This window comes from Rhinolophus hipposideros (assembly GCF_964194185.1).
Source record: "Rhinolophus hipposideros genome assembly, chromosome: 22".
NCBI lineage: Eukaryota > Metazoa > Chordata > Mammalia > Chiroptera > Rhinolophidae > Rhinolophus > Rhinolophus hipposideros.
In genome coordinates, this window is record NC_138068.1 from 12,024,855 (window position 1) to 12,050,676 (window position 25,822).

The 25,822-nt window shown below is 41.7% G+C and overlaps 1 protein-coding gene across 4 annotated transcripts in view; it reads left to right on the top strand.

Annotated features, from left to right (window-relative positions):
- Positions 1–7,893: 7,893 nt before the first annotated feature.
- NCOA5 (nuclear receptor coactivator 5) overlaps positions 7,894–25,822 on the top strand; it is a 28,513-nt gene continuing 10,584 nt past the window's right edge. For 2 of the 4 annotated variants that reach the window (XM_081034671.1, XM_081034669.1), the window contains exons 1-2: positions 7,894–8,020; positions 19,066–19,132. In XM_081034671.1, the coding sequence (XP_080890797.1) occupies positions 19,095–19,132 (38 nt within the window). In that variant the 5' untranslated portion in view covers positions 7,894–8,020; positions 19,066–19,094. The remainder of the gene's footprint in view (positions 8,021–19,065; positions 19,133–25,822) is intronic. The other 2 variants (XM_081034670.1, XM_081034672.1) reach the window with 2 other exon arrangements.

The following is a 25,822-nucleotide window of genomic DNA, read 5'->3' on the forward strand; positions in this document are numbered from 1 at the left end:
GCTTTGCTGGGTAGAGCAATCTTGGTTGTATGTCATTGTTTTCAATCACTTGGAATACTTCCTGCTACTCCCTTCTTGCCTGCAAAGTTTCTGTCGAGAAATCAGCTGACAGTCTTATGGGGGCTCCCTTGTGGGTAACTAACTGCTTTTCTCTTGCTGCTTTTAATATTCTGTCTTTATATTTAACCTTCGGTATTTTAATTATGATGTGTCTTGGTGTGGGCCTCTTTGGATTTATCTTGTTTGGGACTCTCTGGGCTTCCTGGGCTTGTATGTCCATTTCCTTCACCAGGTTAGGGAAGTTTTCTGTCATTACTTCTTCAAATAGGTTTTCAATTCCTTGCTCTCTCTCTTCTCCTTCTGGTACCCCTATGATGTGAATGTTGATACACTTGATATTGTCCCAGAGGCCCCTTAAACTCTCCTCAGGTTTTTTTTGGATTTTTTTTTTTTTTTTTTTTTTTTTTTTTTTTGCTGTTCTGGTTAGTTGTTTTCTGCTACCTGATCTTCTACATCGCTGGTTGGATCCTCTGCTTCATCCAATCAACTGTTGGTTCCCTATAATATATTCTTCGTTTCCATTATTGTATCCTTTATTTCTGACTGGCTCTTTTTTGTGGTTTCCATCTCCATTTTTATGCTTCTTATCTCTCTGTTGAAGTTCTCCCTGAAGTCATTGAGTATTCTTATAACCAGTGTTTGGAACTCTGTATCTGATAGATTACTTATCTCCATTTCACTTAGTCTTTTTCTGGAGATTTGTTCTATTCTTTCATTTGGGACATGTTTCTTTGTCTCCCCATTTTTGCTGCCTCCCTGTGTTTGTTTCTATGTGTTAGGTAGGGCTGCTATGTCTTAGTAGAGTGGCCTTATGTAGTAGGTGTGCTGTGAGGTTCAGTGGCGCAATCTTCCTGGTCATCTGAGCCGCGCGCTCCATGTGTGTCCCTTGTGTGGGTTGTGTGTGCCCTCCTCTTGTAGGTGAGCCTTGGTTGATAATTGTACATCAATGTGAAGGACTGACCCTTGGGATCACTGGTTGTGAGGACTGGCCTTGACTACAGTGGAAGGGTTGTTGTGCAGGCGCTGATCCTATGGAGAAGATCTGCCTTGACAGGACTCTGGTGCCTGCCCAATCCACCCCTTGGATGTGTCGTACCATGTTTCCCCCAAAATAAGACTTAGCCAAACAATCAGCTCTCATGAGTCTTTTGGAGCAAAAATTAATATAAGACCTGGTCTTATTTTACTATAAAACCCAGTATAATATAATATAATATAATATAATATAATATAATATAATATAACATAACATAATACTGGGTCTTATATTAATTTTGGCTCCAAAAGACTCATTAGAGCTGATTGTCTGGCTAGGTCTTATTTTTGGGGAAACAGTGTACTTGGAGACAGCTGGGTGATGCTCCAGCTCATTTTGAAGCTGGTCACTGGGGGTGCCAGTCCCAGAATCACCTTGGAGGGGATCCACTGTAGGTCTACTTCAGCCACAGCCTGTGACCCAGTCAGAGCCACCCAGTGGGAGCCAGAAAGAAGTCTGTAGATGGTTGCTGTCCGTGCTGTGCTTGGAATTGCCTTGAGAGGCCAGACCTTATGTTAAATTAGGAAATGGATCCTTTGAGGATGTCAAGTGAAGTCAGTTATTACTCAGATTGTCCTGGTCATCTGAGTAGCACAAACAAGATTCACAAACAAGATTAATTTACCTACATCAAAAAGATAATTCTCTTTAAATGTTTTCACAACTATATTTCACATGACTCTGGAAATAAAATAACTAAATGTGTTCCATCCAGAGTAACAATGATTGAAATAGTGTGAATTGCTCTGAAAAGAAAGAGCATATTATGGAAACAATGAATGGCCCTGAATTTAATCCTCAAAAAAAAAAGGAATGTTATATGACAAAGAAGAGATACAAAAATGGTTTGGGGGTATTATTTGGTGTTGAGATAGCTTGGAGAGAGAGGGAATCTAATTATACCTATCTGTGATATCACATATCACAACTAATTTTAATTGGATTAAAAGGGGGAAGTAAACCATAGTAAAATTACAAAATGAAAATATATATTTATTAAGTTTTCTGGAGGGAGGCAAGTCAAAAGTCAAAAACAGGTCAGCAAGGTTGCATTCCTTCTGGAGGCTCTAGGGGGAAAAATCTGTTTTCTTGACTTTTCCAGCTTCTAGAGGCCTTCTGCATTCCTTGGTTTATGGCCTCTTCCTCCATCTTCAAAGACAGCAGTGTAATTAGCATCTTCCAATCTCTTTCTTTCTCTTGCCATATATACATATATCTATATATATATATACATATGTGTACGTGTGTGTGTGCTCCCTGCTTGCTGCCATCATCCCATCTCCTTCTCTGACTCTGACCCTCCTATCTACCTCTCATAAGGACCCTTGTGATTACATTGGGCCCACCTAAATAATAAATAATCCAGGATTACTTCCTCATCTCAAGATCCTTAACCTAATGACATCTGCAAAGTCCCTGTTGCCTTGTAAGGTGATATATTCACAGGTTCCAGAAATTAGGACATGGCCATCTTTGGGGGGCCATTACTCTGACTGCCACAGTTGTACAAAACTATACAGACATAAATGGATGTGTCATAGAGGCTGGGTTCCCTGATAGCTGGGAGGTATCTTAGGGTGACCATTCTGCAATTCCCTGAGCCACTTCTTTCAAAACACAACAGAAGTTGCTAAGTGGGGGCAGTTGCATTCTGATTCACTTTGTTGAAAAAATCTTATTTTGAGGAGCTATTAGCTGTGTCGGGGCTCACCAAGAACACAATATCATCACAACAAAGTCCCTCCACCCTCACCCCTAATTTCCTAGGGAACAAGGACTCACTGAACAGCTTCCAGTGATATTTATTCCATTTATTTCACCTGTGAACACAGCAGTCTATGAAAACCCAAGGGCCTCTGTGTGCTAGGGATGGTCTAACTGTTAGCACAAGCAAATCTACAGAAAGACACAAACATGGTGTCATAAAATGAACCTAGGAAATATGAGCTAATGAGCCCTCAGGATGAGCCAGGCATGATTCTAAGAGCTTTATACAGGATATGTGTTACCTCATTTAATTTTACTTACTTCATGCCAACCTTAGGAAGTACATACTATTCTTATCCTCATTTTACAGATGAAGAACGTGAGGCATGGGGAGGTTAAAGAACAAGACAAAGTTTGCCCAGCTAGAAGTGGTGGAGTACAGTTGTGAACATAGGCCAATCTGATTCCACAGCCTGTATTCTGATCCACCAAGACTTCATAAATGGTAAATTCCCCTAATAGAAATGAGCCAAGAAAGTTGGAGCGTCAGAGATCTGTTTACATGACGCACTGGGTAAATCCCCAGAGCAGCACAGGCAGGTCCTGGGCCGGCGGGGAGGGGGGTGTGAAATCTGTGAAGTTCAGCTGCAGGCCCATCTGCCCTCACTCTCAATGCCACTCTCCTCACCTCTCCCAGACAGTCCTATTGGCCAAGAACTCCCACCAAGACCAGCATAGAGAAATGAAGACTTTCTTGGCCTTTATTAGGTTGTGTGAACACTTTGAGAATTGGAAATAAGAGATATTAATCCCTTTCCCTGGAAAAAATGCATTTATGCACATAATATTGCAGAGGGTTCTAGTCAAAAGAAAATTACTGGCTGAAAAGGACACAGTATCACTTCTGTGTATTCCTGCCAAAAATGTATAACCTGAATCGAACAATGAAGAAACATCAAACAAGCCCCAATAAGGGACATTCTATAAAATAAATGGCCTGTACCATTTAGAAATGTCAAAGTCACGCAAGACAAAGAAGACTGAAGAACTACTGCAGATTAAAGGAGACCAAAGTGACTTGAAAACAAAAGGCAATATGTAACCCTAAACTGGACCCTGAACCAGAAAAACAAATGTTTCTTTTACTCTAAAGAACATTGGTAGGACAATTGGTGAAATTCAAATAAGGCCTGTAGATTTGCTAATATAGCGATAATACAGAGAGAGAGAGAAAGAGAGAGAGAGAGAGAGAGAGAGAGAGAGAGAGAGAGAGAGCAAAGAAGGTAAAATGCTCAACATTTGGGGGAAATGGTGAAGGACATTCAGGAATTCTTTGTACTATTTTTTTGCAACTTTTCTTTAAATCTGAAGTTATTTGAAAAATGTAAAGATATTTTTAAGAATCCAGAGTGCTTCCTTATATAGTAAAAGAGAATTGCATGTAATCTGTAGCCTATCTCAGCTCTGCACATCCTTTACATCTGCAGAAAAAGGCTGAGAATTGTTCTCATGAGACAAGTGGCAGAACAGGATGGAAAAAAGTCCCTAAACTGTGGAGTGCAATGCAACCCAAGCATCAAGAGCCCAAGTCATTCACCTCCAGTGCTCTGTGACCGTGGGCAAATCATATAAGCTCTCTGTGCCTCAACTGATTCACTTGTAAAATGGACACAGTAATAGTATTTACCAAGGAGAATATCTATACGACATTAGGAAAAGGAAGGAATTCTTAAACAAGACACAGAATGCTATAAATCATAAAGGAAAAGATTGAAACATATGAATACATTAAAATTTAAAAATTTTGAATGACAAGACACCATTAAAGAAGTAAAACAACTAACCAGAGAGAAGACCTCACTCTATTTCCAGTATCCAGAATGTGTAAACAATTTCTACGGATCAACAAGAAAAACATAAATAAACCCAATAGAAAAAAATGGTCTAGAAATATCAACAGGTAATTCATAAAGGAAGAAACCTGAATAGCCTCTAAGAAAAGATGCTCAATGTCACTTAAATTCAGGAAAATTAAAACTAAAACAACAAAGATATCATTGCATACTTATAGTCATTAGCAAAAATAAATAAACGAATAAAGTCTGAAAATATCCAAATTGGCAAGGATACCTAGAAATGGTACTTATACATTGCTGGAAGGAGTATACATTAATACTCCTTTGCAGAACAATCTGGCTAAACGTCCTTAAGTTCAAGATGTGATATACTACAAAATCAGCAGTTCTACTCCTAAGTGTGTATCCTAGAAAACTCTGGCATGTGTACCCAAGGAGATATGTACTAAAATGTGCAGTGCAGTACTCTTTGTAATAGAAAAAAAAATCGAACTATTCCCTAGTACAGATACATAAACTGTGGCTGATTCATACAAGAAAATACTATACAGCAAATAAAATGAATAAATTAGAGCCATAGTTCTCAAACTTAATGGTGCATCAGAGAATCACCAGGACAGCTCGGTAAAGGACAAATTGCTGGGTCCTACCCCCTCCAGTTTCTGCTTCAATGGGTTTTGGGTGGGGCCAAACTTTTGCAGTCCTAACAAGTTCTCAGGTGTTATTGATGCTGCTTACTGGTCCAGGGACCACACTTTAGAACCATTAAACTAATTATATGTTGCAACACGGTTAAATATTGAAAACTTAATACAGTTAAAAAGATAAAAGCAAGTTGTGAAAGGATACATAAAGTATATCTAAATACTTTAAACTATAGTATACAGATTGGGGAAATGATATAAATATAGATAGAGATATATAGATAGAGATATATAGATATAACAAAATATACATGGGAATGTAGTTCAGGAGAGTGATTATTTCTGGGAAGGAAAGGGAAGAAGATGGGAGGAGCGCCTTAGTGGTGAGTATAAAGGTATGTATAATATTTTATGTATTTTAATATATGTTTAAAATGTGAAGGAATTTCTAAAGTTTATAAATTACCGTGTTTCCCCAAAAATAAGAACTAGCCAGACAATCAGCTCTAATGCGTCTTTTGGAGCAAAAGTTAATATAAGACCCAGTCTTATTTTACTATAAGACCCAGTATAATATAATGTAATACTGGGTCTTATATTAATTTTTGCTCCAAAAGACGCATTAGAGCTGATTGTCTGGCTAGGTCTTATTTTCATGGAAACAGGGTATATCTGTCTCATGGGGTTGTTGTGAAGAGTAAGTGATCATGTGAAACTTCTGGATGGGTAAAAATAGCAAGATGAAATTGGGTCACAGAATCTCTGTCTCTGTGTGTCTAACCAAAAAAAATAATAATAAATTAAAAGATATCAAAAATTAAGACAATTAATTCAACCAAATGACAAAAAGGGTACAATTTTATGGCATTATCATCAAATAGGGGATAACCAAGGAAAGAAACAGAGGATTCTGAACTGAGTCAAGTGTGATTCTTAACCTGCCCCACAAAGGTATACCAGGAAAGCAGATGAATCCACAAAATCCTGAAAATTCTCACTGAAAGTGAGTGAACAACCTGGAGGAAAGTAAAGGAAAAAAATCTCTGGGAGCAGAAGTCCCTATCTGCCTCGAGGAGCTCTCTCAGCAGAGGTGGAAAAAACCACTCAGCTTCCATTTTTCCAGGTGCCATGATGAATTGTGATAAGCATCTGAAGGCCAAGTGTATCTTCCCATAGGCACTGGACACACTGTGCACAATAGAGTACATCCCTGTTTCTTTCCTTCAAGTATTTACCTGTTTGCAATTACACACTTGAATTTGATTATTCACCTAATTCTATCTCTCTACTAGACAGCAGTCTCCAAGATAGCAGAGATGGGTCTGCATTTGCTCAGGATAGTGCTTAGCAAGTAAGTCTAAAATAAATCAGAGGGCCACCTAGTAGGTGTATGATAAACATTCCATTCAATGAGTGAAGGAGTGAATGGATGTCAAAGAAATCTGACTTCCTCTGGTGTTCAAATTCTACAGCCACCATTTTTACTTGGCACGCACAGTTCACAAGGAGAAAAACTAGACCTCATGGGGTCTGAGGCATTTATTTCCTAACTAATAAGAGAGACTACCTGATTCATTTAGCACTAGCTGTGGTAGTGTATTTACAATTGTGTGAGCACATTCCATTCCCTGTGACTAATATATTCTGTAGGTTAAATTAACAAGACAACATTTTACATGCTTCACAGTCAACATTTACATTCTGGGAAATTTATTTTTGACATTGAATGTTCCAAGAAAAATAAATAACTCAAGAAGAACCTGTGACTATATCACCGAAGCCTTTTCCCTCTTGTCAGTGAAACTAATAGGGTACCTACTGCATAGCCTATTTAAATGTACATTTAAATAAAACATTTTCTCTACCTCTCTGCTCTCTTTGTTCCTTGTGATCGGAGGTTACAGGAATATATACACATATATATACTCATATATGAAATATATATGTATATCTATAAACTTATAAAATATATGTGTATATGTGTATATATGTGTATATATATAAAATATATATGTGTATATATTTATATGTGTATATATGTGTATATATATGTGTATATATGTGTACACATGTATATATGTATATATGTGTATATATGTATATATATGTGTATATATATAAAATATGTGTATATGTGTATATATGTGTGTATATATAAAATATATATGTGTATATATTTATATGTGTATATATGTGTGTATATATATGTGTATATATGTGTGTGTGTATATATATATATATATATAAACTCTTCTAAGAGTTTTCGGGTTGTTTCCATGCTAGACTAAATCGAAGTATTTAGGTTTTAAATGATCTATTTTCGCAGAGAGAAAGGGAGACGCTCTGAAAATTAGGAGAAAGGCAAAGCCCTTTGGGGAGGGAGCCTCGGCCTTGGGACGCAACCCCAGCCGAGACGCCGTTGCTAGGCAACCCCTGGCGTTCTCAACCGCCGCCGGGGAGCCACTTTCCCACCCTCATCGCTAAGGAGATCGACACCCCCAACTCAGCCCTGCCGTAAACCTGCGCGCTCTTGCGACATTGCCGCGCCTGCCGCTGCGTGCGCGCCCTCTGCCCCCACTCTCCGCCCTGACCGCCATTGCCTCGTGCCCGCGCCGGTCGGTTGGTGGCGCCTTTGTCCTACGGCGGGCAGGTGGGCTGAGGCGGCGGCGGCGGGACTGAGGCGAAGGAGCGGCCGGGAGCCCGCCGCGCTGGTAGCGGTGAGTGCCGGGACGCGGTGGCCGCCCGCCGAGGCGTGGGTCTGGCGGGCCGGCGGTTGAGGTGGACGCGGGCCCGATGGGGACGCCGAGGCGGGAGGGCCCGCTCGACGCGCGGCCGCGGCCTGGGCTCTGTCCGGGTGCGCGCGGCGCTGCGCATGCCCGGGGCGGGGCGCGGCCTCCTGGCTCCTGTCAGGCGCAGGCCGGCCGTTCCGGGCGGCCGGTGGGGGGTCGGGGCCCGCGGCGCCGCCCGCAGCCTCCCCCCGGCGCAGGTCGCGGGCAGTCGCCCTGCAGGCTCCGCGGTAGGGGAGGGCCGCACGCCCCGCGCCCCTTCTCCCCGTGAGGGAGCCCCGCGCCGTGCGGCGGACCGAGCGCGGGCCCCGCGCCCCGAGGACGGGGACGGAGCGGTGCCGAGGGCCCCCCGGAAGTTAGCGGCGGACCCCCGGCGGCCGGCCGGGGCTGCTCTCAGGGCGGCGTTCCCCGCGTTGCGGGCGCGCGCTGCGCCCGTAGGGTCCGAGCACCGCCTGCGCTGCCGTTACCTACCACGTGGTCCTTTTCCCCCCTTTAAACGCTTTTCTCCCTCCTTCCTCTCCTACGTTTGCCGGAGGGGGAAACGCGCACCGCAGACCGTGTCCCGGCAGCCGGTGACGTTTCCAATGCTCCTGCACAAATAAAGTCCTGTTCGTGAAACGAAACAGTGCGTCCTGGTTCCTCCTCGAGTTGTTGTGCCTTCCACGCCTGGGCACGCGCTGCCCTGCGCGCGTGGGGCTCAGGGGCCCTCCGGCCTCCGCGCCCTCGTCCCCCGAGGCGAAGCAGGGGCCGCGAAATGCCCCGCGTCTTGGGGACCATGGATGCCACGAGCCTCCTCGTGGTAACCGGGTCCCGTCGCCGGCGCGCCCACGACAGCCCCGAGGGCCGCGGGAGCGGGGGGTTAGGGACCCGGCAGCTCGGACGAAGCTGTTTCCGCCAAGGCTGCCGGCGCAGTTGGGGGTCTGACGACTCGGGATCTGACGTTGGCTGTGGGACTCGGTCTCGGGGGGGAAACTCACTTGCTTGTGGATGTTTTTTTTGTTTGTTTTCCAACCAGTAAAGCCCCAACTGTGCCTTGCGGGCATTGGCGGTCCCTTGGCTGTTTGCCAGCCTTCGTTTCTCCCTTCATTGCGGGTTCTTTGCCTCGCTTTTAGCTCAGCTGTCACCCTCCAGATAGTCTTTGAAACCTCTGGCAAAATCTGTCCCCGTACGGCGTAGAAACAGCGGTTCTCCTGGAGAAACCGCATTTAAGTGGAAGGAACTTTTCTCGTTGCGGGCGGCCCGGGACCCCCCGCCCCCTTGGACGCCACGTGCTTAAAGGGGGCCTTGACCAGTGGACTTACTGGTGGGCTAACAGTCCAGTGCGCTCTGCTTCTCATCTGTTCACCAGCTCTCTTTTTATGCGTGAGCGGGCACATCTACTTTAATTCGCTGGAAGTGAACTGAAAAGGCTCAGGCCATTCAAGGGTTTTTTTCATCAGCGGCTATATGAAAGAATGTATATTCTTTGGGATTACTTTGATAGAAGCACCACGTAGAATTTACATTAAGGTTAAGGTAATTGGTCTTCCAGTTTCTCAACAGCAGTCCTGTGGAGAGGAGAAATGAGAATTTGTTTTACTCAGGAGTCCGTTGCAAAACTTCAGCAAATTGGAGCCTCATCTACCAGTGCTCAAAAGTTAAGAATAAACATCTTTTGGAAAGGCTTAAGAAGTCTAATGAGGAAAAGCGCCTGATGGCTTGAAACTTCATTTTAAATAACCATTGCAAGCCTTCTGTCTCTATGGCCTGCAGATGGCAGTACCTTGTATGGCTTGTTACGACTGTGAGAATGAATTACTGAAATTTAGTTGTGCTTTTAAGAATAAAAAAAACATTTGGAGAAAATATATTTAATATCTTATTCCCTTGAGCTATTTTTTTTTATTCCCATGAAGAATGAAATGTCTAAACTCACTATTACGCTTAGTGGTAACAATAACATTTAACCAGCCGCGCATATGGTTTACCAAATACCAACTCATTTTCTCCTGGGTGTCATCTTGTGAGATGAAGTAGACTGGTATTATCTTTTTTGCATGGGAGGAAATAATGGCTCAAGGAGGTTAGATTTCTTGGTCAAATCACATATGTAGTAGAACGTATTCAAGACATTACTGAAGATCAGAGATTTCAACATCAAACAAAATTGGGACAGTCTGAGGGTAAAGCGGTGTCCTTATTCCAGAACTTCTCAAAGGCTTTAACATGCTAAACATGTGTAATGTAGATAGATGGCCAAGAGAGGAAAACATGGTGCATATCTCACTATGAACATTGAAATACCAGTATTCCCCAAAACCTACTACTCTTTGTGCTATATTGTTTCCTTTCTGTATCTTGTGATTTACTAACGATTACTGTGTATCTTTAAGACAAGTGCTTTTAAAGCTTAGTTAGCTTTTTGTGCCAAGAGATTTGTCCTGTAAACAGCATAGACATCTGTCTAGACTATTCAGCTTAAGCAGAGTTAAACTATCAAGACGTTGACAGAGTTGACTGTCAAGAAGTTAAAAGGGCAATGACCCTCTATGTTACTCTCGTTAATGATAGGCATTAATGAAAGGAACGGGGTGAGGCCACTGTCTGAAGCAGCAGCACATTAGGGAAATATGAAGTACACTGACAGCTAAATATATAATACCAGCATGCCTGCTGCTTTTTAAATAGTGGTTTTATTACCACCAGATATGAATATTTATAGGATGGTCATTTTCATTCTTTATCCTATCACTAAAAAAATAAGAGCTAAATAGGCAAGTGGACCAATTACTTTTATGTTAAGAAAATAATTCCCCTCAAAGAATCAAAACTTTCCAGACCATAAGACTCTTTTCCCTTTTTTCATGTTCAAAACATTATTGTTGACCTATATAAAGACCAACATTAGGCAAGGGTCAAGGCAACTTAAGTTGCATTAGAGAACAGTTAAAAAGCAGAGTGTCGTACAACTTTAGCTCTAAAATATCTTGAGTGGGCCCCTGTTTTGGATGTGGAATGATTGAATTGCTGAAGATTTGGTTGGCCCTGCAGCTAGTGGGCAAGGTTTAGAGAACTTTAAATTATAAGTAATTCAGCTTTAAATGAGTATACTTAATTATGCAGTTGGAGATTGAGATAGTAATAACATGTATTTAGGGTCAGAGATGATACAGGAAGTTTACTTTTAATCTCTTCAAATATTATTTTTGATATCCAAAAGAAAAAGTAGGGAAAACATGATTTCGTTCAGTTTTGAAATTCAAGATTATAAATGTGTAGCCGAACCTTTTGCAGCCTTTGGGGAACTTACATTAGGATGGCATCAGTCACTGGAACAGCTTGTTGGAAATACGGATCCATAAATGCAGCTTCCTAACCCCCACTCCCAACTGACTGGTCTCTGGAGGTGGGGGCCAGGGAATCTGCCTTTTAAAACCCACCCCTGTGGTGTTTATGTACATTAAAGTTTGAGAACCCCTGATTTAGGAGGTTAGAAAATGAGTTTTCACTGGAACTAGAGGTTGAAGCAGATTCTAGGACTAGTCTATTCACATCCCAGGTTACTAATAGGAATTGACAACTGGTTTATGGTTGTGTTTACTTAATGGATTCATTTTAATTAAGCAAGAGGTTAACTTTATAAAATGTTTCTGGCTTCATAATTGGAACTAAAGATAATAGGAATAGTTAGAGTATCTGTGGCGTTTTTCAATTCCTTCCATTCAGTAGGATGCTTTCACCTTCGTGAGAACAAAGAAAGCAGACCTACCAAGATTCCATGGTCTGCTTATTAAATTTAGATTTGCTCTGAATGGTGTGGATGTGAAATTATATGTGTGGCTCTTTTGCTCTTTTTGCATGTAGATACGAAAACAAAACGCCTCAGAAGAAGCGGGAGTTGTAGCCCCTGCCGGCAAAATACTGACAGGTCTAGTTTGCAGAATGTAGAGAGAACCTTAGTTGACAGTTTGCCCTTTATTAGCCAGAGAAGTGGCTAACATGCTATCGAAAAGTGGCGAGCTCTGTGGTTAATATGTTTCCTGCCATTTTAAACAAATACATAATTGGAAAAAGAAATTTTTTCAGGATACTTTTTAAATGATCAAATGAAATTGAAGCGAACTGGTGCACTGCCCACTCCTCTGGGGGGGGGGCGGGGGGCGGGGGGGGGCGGACTGACCTTATAATTGAATATTATTACTACCTTCTGCACTATGGAAACTTGGGTTCATGATTCCACTTCCTTCAGAGATAACCATGTGATTATGCTTTCTGTGTCATTTTCCAGGATTAAACTTTAACAGATTTTAGCCATTGTGATATTTTTTTGGTAACAGATTGTGTTTATAAGTTGTTTCCCCTTGAACACAGGAGTTTAGCGAGATTTCTGAAGAGAAGACCTAAGTACCTGTGATGTATACAACTAGAGGGATAAATACATTATAGAGTATTAGTTCCCAAATACCTGCCAAGAATCACCTGAGAAACTTGCTAAAATACAGATCTCTAGGCCTCATCCTCAGATTCTGAACATTTGAGACAGGGCCTGGGAATCTGATTTTTTAACCATCTTAGGTGGTGCTGGTATATCTTCATTAAAGGAATGTGATGTGAGACTAGAAAGAACATACATATAAATGACAGGGAAATGGGGAGTTGTTTAATGGGTGTAGAGGGTTAGTTTTGCAAGATGGAAAAGTTCTGAAGGTCTGTTTCACAATGTGAATCTATTTAACACTACTGAATATGTTTAAAAATGATTAAGATGATACATTGTGTTTTTTTTAACTACAATTAAATTTTAAAAAGAAAAATACAAGAAAAAATAAGGAAGGGTGGCTGGTTGTCTGTTTCTTTCTGAACAGTGAATTGAACTAATAGATTGCTGGCTGTTCATTACTGACTCCTCTGGCCATCAGTTCATTGTCTATCCCTTTACCGAAGGTAAAATCATAACCTTTTCATTACTTTCTCTTACCTGTTTTCTGCAGTGTCGAACCAGTGATCCTTAAAGAACGTTATAACGGGCAGTATTTTAAATGTCTTAGGTTTAAATACTCCTTCCTCCCTTTTTTGGATAATACACATACGGTAAGGCTTCATTATTTGGCTTCACTGAGACTATTTATTGTAGATCAGTTCAGAGCCAGGCCCTCTTGCCACCAATTTCTTCCTTTTCCATAGCAAAGATTTTTGCGATCTAGTCTAACTCAGGTTTGCCTCTGTAGTTCCTCTCTCTTTTCCTGCTACGACCCTCCCATTCCCTACATCCAACTTCCTTATAGTATTTCTAACTTACATCCTGCACACCATTCCTTTACTTCTGCATGTGCTGGAATGACTTCTCTCTTTCTGGTAAACTACTCATCCCTGAGGACCCAGTTTAAATGTTCCTTTTAGGCCTTCCCTTCCTCCTCTACCTCCTCCCTGCCCCCTTTCTTCCCAGTCTCCTCCTGTCTGGCCTGCTCCTCTCCGCTGCCATGCACACATGCTCATTGTTAGGCCTTCATTATCTCTCCCATAATCCCACTTTAGATTATGTTGTGATTTTCTGTGTACATGTGCCTCTTTCCTTTATTGAACAGTGAACTCCTTTAAGGCAGAGACTTCAGCCTTGTTATTGCCATATGTCTAAGGCTCAGTCCACAGTAGGCACACAAGTACTTGTACTGATTATAACAATCCTTTTCGAGTTCATTGATTTAGTTCTCGAAGGATCTCCACTTGTACAATTTTATTGAAATTTTACCTGTTTTAAATAAACCTGTATTTTACATTTTTGTAGCTCAGCCTTTTTTACTAATTTAGATGAACTCAACTTTGTGAATCCAAATTAGTGAGGTTTTTTTCTCTTAGCTGATATTCTCCTTGAATCAGCATAACTAACCCAGGTAAAATATTCATGTTATCAGGTTCAGATAAGTCAAGTGACTTGACTAAATCCAATCCTCCCCTCTTCCCAAGTAGGACTAGAACTCATATTTGCTAATACCAACCAACTGCTTTTTCCTCAAAAGAAGTAAAAAGTGCAGGAAATAAAATTTTGATAAGAGAATTTTTGTCTGAAGAGTTGAATGTCAGTAGCAAAAGCAAGAAACATTTGAGGTGATAGAAATTGAAGTAGTAATTGAATAGGTAGGTCCTACCCTCTTGGGTGTCTGGGGCACTTGAACCATCAGTGACTAGCACAGAGTGGGCCTTTTCCAGGTTCCATCAGTATTTCATCAGGGAGTACCTAGCAAGTGTGTTTAAAATGCAAACTGGCTTTGCACTCCCTGCTGGAGGCAGCATAACACAATGTTTAAGCACTCTGGTGTCAGACAAACCTGGGTTAGAGTCCTAGCTCTGCCTCCTGATCATTGAGGGACCTCACATAAGTCAGTTTCTCCAAACCTCAAGGTTTCCTCATTTGCAAAATAGAGATCATAACAGTACTTAACTCCAAGAGTTGTACAAAGGATTGAATGAGAGAATGCACGTAAATGTTCTTAGTACAGGCTCTGGGACAGAGTAAGCATTCTGTATATGTAAGCTATTGTTTCTCCCATTTCCGTTCCCAGGAATAATATCCTCATACAGTTAAAAGTATAATAATTATTTTAATTAGAATGAAACATGATCAAATATGAGGGAACGCGTAGTTTTCAAAGTGAGCTTAAAGGTTAAAGCAGAGCATTCTCTTGTCCCTGACTAGTTACAGTATAACTTGTTACAGTGTCCCTGATGTTACAATACCATCAAAGTCATCTTCATAAATATAGTTTAACTCAGGGATGCTGTAGATGCCTGATCACTGCATCTGAAGCTGAACAATAATGAATGCCAACTATAATTTTATATATATATATGTATATATTTGTATGTATATACTTACAAGAAGCGGAGTACAACATTAGGAATAGAGACAGTGGAAATGTAATGGCTGGGTGAGATGTCAGAGGGATAGTGGATGGGGGGAGGGGGTCCACACAGTGTGAGGGATATAAATGATAAACGTCTAAGTATTACTTTGTCTTGTGCACCTGAAACTAATTTAACTAAATTAGTTAAATTTAGTTAGAAACTAAAACGTACACTGAAAATAATTAAATAAATAAATAAATATAGTTTAAGTGAGAAGTCCTGTTCTTTTCCCCTCCCAATTTTGGGAGTTTAATGTGTGATAGCCACTCTCTTGTCAGTATGATTTTCCAAGTCTCATCTTTCTCATTATTTATTTCCAATATAATACCTGATTGTTAGTTGTTTTTCAGCTAAGCCTTTTGGAGAGTTTTATTTCATTTGTAAGCACTTATTGAAATTGTACTGGCTTCTGGATTCTTTCAACAGCCAATGGTGATTCTGTCACTAAGTGCTGTGGCTCATGCTGCACTTGTTCAGAATAGCCCTCATTGTTTTCCATTGCGATAGCCTGGAGTCTAAAAAAATTGGTTTTAAGGTAAAGAGAGTTATTTTATGATGGTACAGTTAAAAAGATAGAAGAAAGTAGTTCTCGGTACTGTGAATGAAGCATTCATATTTATTTATAGCATTATCCAAGGACCATTGTGAGAACTTTGTTTGGCATATTAGTCTAAAGTAAAATTGTGGATTAGGCATTGTGTCTTTCTTTAGGAGTTCTTTACCCCATTCTTTTATGATTTAAGACAGCTCTGCCACTTCTTGTATAACATCATGTTTTCTAGATGATTTTCCATTGTTTTCCTTTTATGTAAATCCCTTCAGTTGGTGCTGTTTTCCTTGTCTAAAAATCCTTATTTGAGAAGTGCTTTTAACTGTTTTCAGAAGACCACTTGCAAATTATAGCTATTCGGGCCAAGGTTAGGCACCTCACGATGATGGTGATTTTGAATGGTATTCACACTGCTCGTATGACTAACAAAATATGGAAGCGCCAACCAAGCTGAGATGGAAGAGACACTTAGAGACTGCCTTTGTGCTGGGATAACATACAGCGGGAGAGAGAAGTACCAGTTCTTTTCTTCCATCCACAGGAGGCATTCCACCTCTCCTTGGAGACTCCCAAGTTGCCACTACCCTCTTGATTGAATTCTCCCCAATTATGGGTCACCCGATGTTCAGAAAGTTCCTCAAATTGTCTTCCCATCTTTTATCCCTTCTCCTTTACATTAATATTGTTTCTATTTCCTTGGTGTGGATTATGTATTTCTGTAAGGATTTAGGAAGAAAATAATCTTACTCAACTAATTCATGCAAAAGCCCCCTTTACAAGTCCCAATATTTGCATTTTCAAAGAGAAACTTGTTCAAATGACCCTCCAATTGATGTGTTTTCAATTGATGTGATGGTGTGACAAAAAATTGGGATGGGGCAAGGATTTTTCTTGACTCTAAATCTTTGCTATACTGTGATCAGCTCCCTGAAGTTATTTGTACTTGTGGTGGCTTCTCTATTCTTGTATCTCTGAACTCATAGGATTTTTAAAAGTTCTGTGTGCACATATGTTAGGATTTTGTTGTTTATGGGGATTGGCGGTGATGACTGTTTTGTTTTCATAACTCACTAAAAACCCCCAAGCCCTATCTTACTCTGAGCCGTCCTCTTGGATGGCAGTGACACTGTCAAAAATGTCCAGGTCTCATTTTCTCCATGTCTCACCCATGATGGAGGTTTAAGGAATTCTTAAATAGGGGTGAACAAACAAACATTTGATGTACCACACTAAAAATTTGCTAACCCCTAAACTTAAGAAAATGGTCTGAGAGTTTTCTTTCTTGCAGCAGACACATAAGTCACACCATCGAATGCTACAATTGTTCTGGACTACTCAATGAAACTGGATACTAAGAGGCAAATTGCAATCAAAATGGTTTAAAGCTACAATCTTGAATTTTTAAATAATCTTTCAAATAATTGCCAGAAAATTTCACCAACTTCAAAGTCAACTATTTACCTCCTCCATTCTAACTAACTAGAAGCAGTTGTGATCCAAAGGTACATAATAGATGACTACTTTGGTCTCCCCAGCCCTATGCGTAGGCCCTCACAGAACTGGATAGAATTAGACAGTGTAATAGTCCTTTTCATATGATGAGGGCAAATTACATAGTATTAATAGAAATTTACTAATTCAAGTAATACCATATGTTCTGTACTCTCAGCTAAATGTTAGCCGGGTCAAGTCAAGTGGTGAGATGAGTGTTCTTTATTCACAAGACCATATAATAATAAATGGAGTCCTGCTGGAAAATATGGTACTTACGTGAAAGAAATCTTTGCACTACCACCACCCCCAGTGTATTCCACAGACACTTGGAACATTACTTGAATAATCAAGGACATCACAATTCTCTATGAATCGTAGTCACCCTATACTAGACAGCAGGACAAAGTAAGTGAGCAGATTAGGTCAGTAGGCCCTTCTAAACACGAATTGATATACACAATTACATATAAAAGAACTAGATATTTCCTATAGGGCCTGTCATTATACAATATGTACTTCAGATGGTAGTGAACTGTAAGGATTGTAAATTGTGAAAGTGCCATGTGCAGTAAGTACCAAAGCCATGGTCAGATATGACTGGCCAAGTCCCACATACAAACTATTTCCTGATTGTTTAAAAATAGAGGGATTATAGCTTGTGTCTGCTTAATTGAAAAGGTAAGAGGCAACTTAAAATACGCTTCTCTGACTATTTAGATTTATGTAACTTGCAGTTTTGTCAAAAGCCATTCTTCTCCTAGGCATCTTAGAAAGACTTCTGACTTAAAATGGAATTAAAGATCGTTATCACTTGAACAGGTACTCAAAAGTTGACAACGTAGCAGGGGAAAGTCTGTACCAGACCTGTTAAGTTGTTTTGGTGGTGTTACTGTGGTCTTTCACGTGATAGGACTCGGGTTGGAGTTTTTTAAATACATAATTACTATTTTAAAGCACTCTAATTATGTGAGTACTTAATACTATTTAATGTCATTAGATACAATATCATTTGCTTAATACGGAACAAGGGGAACAAAACTGCACTGCAGCAGGAAGCAGTTTTATTTCTCTCAACTGAAGTATGAAATTTTTAATGCATTTATGTATCTTTAAGGCATATAAAATGATCTCGTGTTATCTTTGGGCATAGATGATCACATTTCTTTAGATACTTCAATTCTTATTTGTATAGGGTATCTTTGTATTCACTGCAGTTTTTACAAAGCTGGTTTGTTTTGTCTTCAGCAAGCAGGCTTTAACTTCACAGCTTAGCTTTTCTGTAAGTTTTGTACGGTTCCACTGTTCTGCCTTACCTAGTTGTGTATGCCAGGCTTCTCTAATGAAAACTTCTTATGAGGAGTGTTTTTATTACCCAATCCTACTATACCAAATGCCAGTTCTTATTCTTAGGTACTTACCTGTGACGGTTGTGAATGTTAACATGTCGTATACTTCGTTTAAAAACAAATTAATCCATTTCTTTCCTACATCTCATTCTGGAAGATTCTGTCCAATGGAATACAATACAAGGCACACTAAAAGGAGGCCCTGCTTCATGGAATATTGGAGGTTTTAAGACAATGGGGTCCAGCTCTTTTTAACATAAAATGGAATTATTTGCCGTTGCTCTTTTTTTTCCGTTTTTTTTTTTTTAACACTCTCTCCCCTTCCTTACCTTCCGCCCACTCTTCTACCCTCAAAAAAGAATCTTAACAGCTGGCTCTCCAAGAGTTTAGAAGACAACCTTTTTCCCTTTTGGAGGGGGCAAGTGTTAGAGCTTGGCGGAGTGTTAAAGCATTGATAATAATAATCCGTTTTACATGAATTATGTGTTCACTAGAAAACTGAGGGACGTTCCTCACCAAGCCATAACAATGTACTGCCGTAACTTAATAAAAATTGCCCAAGTGACAGTGTGTCTGCTGAATGGATTTTCTTACACCATCTGGTTGTCATTGTAGTTTTTTTGTTGTTGCTTTCATTTGAAATGTGCTGATGATATTGTTTTTATTCCGTAGCATTGAACAGATGGGTTGATTATTCTTTTCAGATATTAATAAGGCAGCGGAAAGAAGAAATATGAATACGGCTCCATCCAGACCCAGTCCCACACGAAGGTAAAGTACCCTGAAGCAGTGAGTTTCCTTGGGAGAGTTGGGCTCTGGGGAGTTAAGCCCAACTTCGTACATCAGGGGTCTTTTCTTCCCCCCAACACATCAGAAACGCTCAAGCAAACAATAAGAACATGAACCATGTGTGAATGGCCTTGCTGCTTTTTTTAAACATACCTCAGGAGATACAGAGGAAGCTTTGTGTTTTGAGTGGCAAACCCAACAAGTTCAGCTTGCAACATGAGTTGCAGGCGATGGGAAGAGGATAGACCTCTGTGTGTGCCAGCTCGCGTTCACCGGGAGCCTCCACAGCAGGCCTGTCCCGGGGTTGCTGGCGTGTGCCTGCCACGCGGCAGCGGGCAGCAGAGATTCGACTCTTCATTCCAAATGGCTGCCGGTCCAGATGATAACCCAGGTTTACGGAAAGTAACCTGCTGCTTAAGAGATGGCTGCTGTGCCTGTGCTGCAGAGCCCCTGTGTGCTCGCATGCTCGGGTTACCTGCTGGGGGGAAATAAAACGGGCAAAACAGCCCACCTCTCAAAAGTCTCCCTTTTTCTTAGCTGTCCTGGAAACAAAGGCATCTCCCCAACATAGTCTTTCCTCCAGTGCACACACAAGATAGTCCTGATGTGGGCCCTGGAGACAGGCATTGAGTCGGCCCCTTCTCTCAAAGAAGAGCCTTATTAGTGTTACCATTTCCACCAAAGATGAGTATGTTGTGTGCAAAGTGGCCCCATCACAGTACACAGGTGGATGCAGTGTGTACAATTTTGTGTGGAATGAAGACAGATATGATATATTTCATATCTGGTGTCTCTTCATGGCCTAAGTGGATACTTAGAATGGATTTTGCCTTTGCCCCGAAGTGCAAATGCCAGCTTGCCGCAGTAAACTACATACCGAAACTTCTTACCACAGTAAAGTATATTTCCTACAATGAACCAGGCACTGCTGAGTACAATGAACCCTAGTCTATACGGGGAGCTCCACGGGTCTCCTGAGAGCATTTAACATAACATACAGCTATCCTGCTTTGGGACAAAAACACCTATGTTTTACCTGCTTATAAGGAAGAATGGCTGCTGTATGTTTGGTGTATATGCCCCCACTAAATGTGAAGGGTGTGTATTTTCTGTGCTACCAGGCATAGATTACACATGTGGAATCTGCAGAGTTCAAGCAGACTCAGGCAAGGTAATGCTGCCGATCCCAGTTGGACTCTGTGGGCACTCTGCCTGTGCAGGGGACTTGAATCTGACACCCCACTACAGCCAGCTGTCAGGACGCCCTGGCCTCACTACCGACGTGGGCTATGCGCTGTGTTCTGTCTGTTCTCCCTACCAGCATACGGAATGCCTGCAGCTTGCAGGTAAACACTTTGTTGATTGATTTTGTGAGCATGTGTGAGTGTCCTGAAGAACATAAACCCTGCAGAACTTCAGCAGTTCCATCTAATACCCGCTTCCATTATGCGGCATCTAGCCATGCTGCAGATGTTGGACAGTCCCATCTGGATTGCACATTGCACCAATAAACATGGAATGCAGGTAGCTAAGAGTTTGCGTCTCGTGGTCAGAACTATGGACTCCCATTGGAATCTGTGGTTGCCAAATGATACGGAAGGAGATACGGTGTGTGTCCAATATCCCAGGAGCTCTAACGTGTGTTTCTGAAGTAGGTAGCGTACCAGGAGTGTAGCACTGGTAACTATAAACACACTGACTCCATTGGTAAAATTCATCCCCAACTCTGTTTACCCATGATGCTTATGATCTCGATAATGTCTGTGTGTTGTGCAGACAAAAAAAAGGGGGCACATTGCAGAATACAGAGTAGTTCTGTTTGTGCTATGAATTGAGAATATTTTGTGTCATCCTATTAATGGTACTTAACCAAATGCTTTTAACATTCCCAATTGATTGTAGGTTTCAACAAACATTGGCAGTGTTGGGGAAATAACCATGTCCCCTGGAATCCAATATAGCCATTGCCAGGGCATTAAGTTTAAAAGATTAATTTCATCCCAACCTAAAATGCAACTCCATGATTTCATCTGTACTGGAAGAAATAGCTTTATGCCTTTTTTTCTTTTTTTAATAATACGTCCCTCCCTCCCAAAAAAACAAAAAACATCCAAACAACATTGTAGGGGCCTTTTAAAATATTCTCCCTACCAGATATATAAAAATATGTCACTTTTATATACCTTTTAAAATACCGCTTTCCTCAGAAATAAATTCTAAAAGGAGGTTGTTTGGGATGTGGGTTGGGCAGTGACTTCCTGCTTTATTTGCAGTCAGTGGGGACAGCTAGGCTAATTCAAATTCCACTCAGAATCAGTCTTCCCCTGGGTGATAGGTCCCTAACGGGCTTCTTCAGCATGTTGTTTAACATGATGACGTTTCAGACAGTCATGCTTAATAAGGTCCAGGGAAGAGCGGTGTTCATATTTAGTAAAACCTGTTCTGAGCCCCATCTGAAACCTGAGCAAAGAGTCCCAGTTGTTCTCCCTTTAAAAATAAAACTGTTCAAACCCTAAAAGCAGACAGATTGAGCATGGCATTTAAAACAACATTAACTTTCTGCTTGTGCGTTGTCTCTTAAGACACACCAAGAGGGCAGAAGTAAGATTCAGTAAGGAGGCAGGATGGGTGCCTGGGTAGCCTGGAAGGGGCCAGTGGTGTCTCTGAGGGTGAACACAACATCACACCCTTTGGGGACATACCCTCCAGTCAAAGCCTTGAAGTCATTCCAAACGTACCAGTATGTTGACAACAACCAAACTGCCTTCATTGGGCAACCTCATAAATTTATGTGCCCCCCAGCCATAGGAAATACATTTTCACGGGGGGAGGGACCAAAAAATACTGTACCTATGGCAAAGATTTCCCTTAAGGTTTATGTGTTTAGTGCTGCTACTTTTAAACTGTTCTTAAGCATGCTGGCAAGACCTTTGTAACACCTCGTTTTACTGGACTTGAACCTTGAGTGTCAAAACACCTAGGTATCTTGGGGAGTTTTCACAGGATTATCACCTCTCCAAATGTCTCTGGAAGCCACAGTTCTGCTGGCATTGCTCTCCGTCAAGTAATGTGCCTCCCCCATGGCTCCAGCTGTCAGTGTGTGGTTCTCATGATATTGGCCCAGCCAAGCACAGAACTCTGCATCAGAGATCCCTGCTTTGGATCCAGTTTCCACCTCATTTTCATCACTTAACCCTCGGACCACGTCCCGTTACTCCTTTGCGTAAACTGCATAGTTACCGAGCAAGTTGACTGGCATTAGTGCGAGGCATTAGTCCCTCAAAGACTAGACGGTGATTCTGGTTGTGTCTCAGATGTTCTCAGTTTCCATCGGTAGCTCAGCACCTTGGCAGTCCAAATCTTGGAGCACACCCCAACACAGACGTGGCATTCCAAGGGACACTGTACTTCCTCAACCTTTCCATATGACCTAAGGAAGAGCAAATACAATTAACTGGTCTACGTCAAAAGCTCTGCAGAAACTTTCCCCCATATTTTTGTTAAGGATGTTGGGCCTGGTGCCTCTCTGGTGAAAGTCCTCCAAGTTCATCAGAAATAACCTACCTGTAGACACGGTCTTCCACAGCCCGGTAGGATTTCTGCCTATCCACAGTGTTAACTCCTGATAACTGCTTGCTCCTTGGGTGTGAGACAGCCCTCGCTCTAAGTGGGCCTCGCAGTGACAGATTCCAGGCTGTGATTACCTCTGCACTTACACTGAAGAAGCGCCGTCCGTTCTCAGCAAGTGCCACCTCTGGCAACAAGAAAAGTCATATTTGTGCTTGAGAAACTCATCAGCGTGCTTCCTGGGGAGAAACATGGGCACTTACAACATTTGGATTTGGGAGGTGTGCTGTCTCATTGCACTCAATATCCTACCTGGACCTAAGGGCAAAATTCTGCACAAATCCGTTGTCTCCGTTCCTGACAGTAGCGTGGAGCCGTCGTGGTGGGGGATCAGTATCGCACAGCAGCCAGCCATTTAGATAATTATATTTGTGGACAGTATCTGTGACAGAACAGAAGTACGAAGAGCTGATGAAGGATTTTTTTTTTCAGAAGGAAAAAAAAAAAGGCTGGCCCACCCAAGGAAAATATTCCATTGAACAGAAAGGAGATGCTAACAAAGAAAAGGACAGAGGCCTTCTTCTTCCCTGACCTTCTGTCCAGCCAAGGCCAAAGAACGCCATCCTGAGCTTGAGGTTTCAGCCTCTGGCCGACGACAAGCTCAACGTTTGCACAGTCTTCAAGAAGCTCATCTATCGGTTCTTACTGTGTAGGCTCAGATCACTAGTGCTTTCCGCGTCCCTTTCGTCCCCAGGAAGAGAAGCACTTCTACCAGAAGCGCGGCACGTGCCATCTGAGCCATGCTTTTCCCTTCACCCATTCCTCCCTTACCTCTCGAATGTTTCCAAATGATATGGCTCTGTTTCTCTCAAGGCAAAGAGCATTTGACTGTTTTTCCCCTGCTGAATAGAGGAATATATAACAATTTTAGTAGCGTTTGTCACCTGCCTTCAGTTCGTGAACTCCACTGCTGAAATTGATTTAACCACACTGTTCAGTTTCTTTTCAGCCTCTAGTGACGTGGTACCTGAGGGTACACTGCCTATGGTCTCCAGTAAAACACCTCTGGTGCCATGGGATGACACTGTGAACCTTACTGTGCTCCAGAAACTTCCTTCTAACCCACTTGTTATCTGAGGTCAAGCATCTCACTCGGCAGGCTTCTCCCTGAGGCACTCTGACTCCTGCACACTGTACCACCCTTTGTTAGCTGGTTCTTGCTTTGAGAAAGATGTTGGGGCCAGCAGCAGGAGCCCTTGGAGCCCTTTTGTCTGGGGAGAGTTCTTTGTTTGGGTCCTCAAGTGACCTTAAAGGGTTTTTGTTTTGTTCTTGTCTTCAGAAGAACAGCAGTCTGCCATACTGCTCATCTTTTGGAGAATGGAAAAAAGCTTTGCCTTTTCATTTTAGAAAATTACTGTCTTCTCTGTCCCTACTTCCACCACTCCTTTGGTTCTTTTCCCCCTTGTGAATATCTCTTCTACATTTTTACCCAGAAGCAACTGAGGGGGAATTAGTAGTTTTGCTGCACATGGACTTCAGATTCATTGAGGGAAGGGGGGAGTGCTTGCCTTCTCAAACTGGAAGCATGAACCCAGGCTTTGGGAATTTAGGGGATTGGTCAACCTCCAGGGGTGGGCTCTGACAGGTAAGTAAGGTATTTCAGTGGATTCAAAAGAATGAGAACCAAATATGGCACTTACAGTTATTCTAAGGCTGTGAGTAACATGCTGTGACTGGTGTTCTTACCTGCATCTCCATCCCCTTCCCACCAGCCAATGAAAGGCTTTGTGTGTGGTCTGCGGTCTCATGATCTCTCTCAGTGCTGATTGCCAAGAACACTTGAAATCTGATTCCACCTCTAATGACTCCTAACTGCTCCCCAAGGCAGGTTTGTCTGCCGATCATTAATCCAAAAATACTTTACAGTTGTCCCTTCCCATTGGATTCTGAGTGTTTGCCCACATTGTGCTCTGTATCAGATGTTACACATGTTAGGAGGATTATATGACATAATAAGAAAAATTGAAGTAAGAATTTTGATAATTAGCCTGTACTTTATTCTAATTTGAAAAATGTTTAGCTGTCCTCATTTAAACTCCCTGGTCTCCCCTATGTTTGCTCCCACAAATCAGTAGTAGTTGTAAGCTTTAAAATACATGACAAGGATTTTTCCTAGAAGCAGAATTGACATTTAAATTGTTTTCGCTGGTCCATGTGGATGAAGTGAAATGGAGGTTTTCTACCAAACTGACGGCATCATGATGAATGCCTCATACGTGTAATCATGTTAGATGACAGAAGTATAACCAAAACGGTTCCTGCTCTTGAGAGGCTTACAGTTTAGCTGAACAATTCATTAAACATTTCCTGAACTCCATGCTGTGTTCTAGGGATACAAAGCCTTCTACTGTTTAGTAGAGAGCCCATGTAAACATAATTACAGAACAGTGTGATAAGGGCAGTAATTGAAATATGTACAAGCAACATTCATTCAAGTATTCGTGGGACATCTGCATGCCAGATGTAGTGGGGTTTATAGTGGAGAGTCAAACGACAGTTCTTGCCCTCATGGACTTGCAGTCAAGTAAGGCAGACAGACATTAAACAAATAAATAGGTCAAATAGTGGTAAACAACAAGTAAAAACAGTGCTGTGAGAGGATATGGCCAAGGACAGAAGAGAAACTTTTAAACTAATGGAATTGGGGAGTGAGATATTTACATGGAAACCTAGAAAGTGAGTATGCATTTGTGCCTGCTGCTCAGGTAAAGGCATCAGGAAAAAACCTTGGCTAGTTCTAGCCAGAACTAGTTCTGGAAAGAGAGCGGAACACTAGGGAAAGGGTGAGCCGAGGTTGGAGAAGACAGGAGCCAAGACCATGCGGGGTCTTACTCACCTGACTAGAGATGTTTGATTGAATTCTAAATGCTTTGGGAACCAGTGAAGGGTAGAAAAGAGGCGAGCACAGAAGTGGGAAAACTACTTCAGAAGGCTCTTGTTGTGGTTTTAGGGACGGGTTGACCTTCAGTGATACTACTGATGGAGGTAAAGAAAATGTGGACAGAATGGATATCAATTTCAGAGGCAGAATAAACGGCAGTTGGA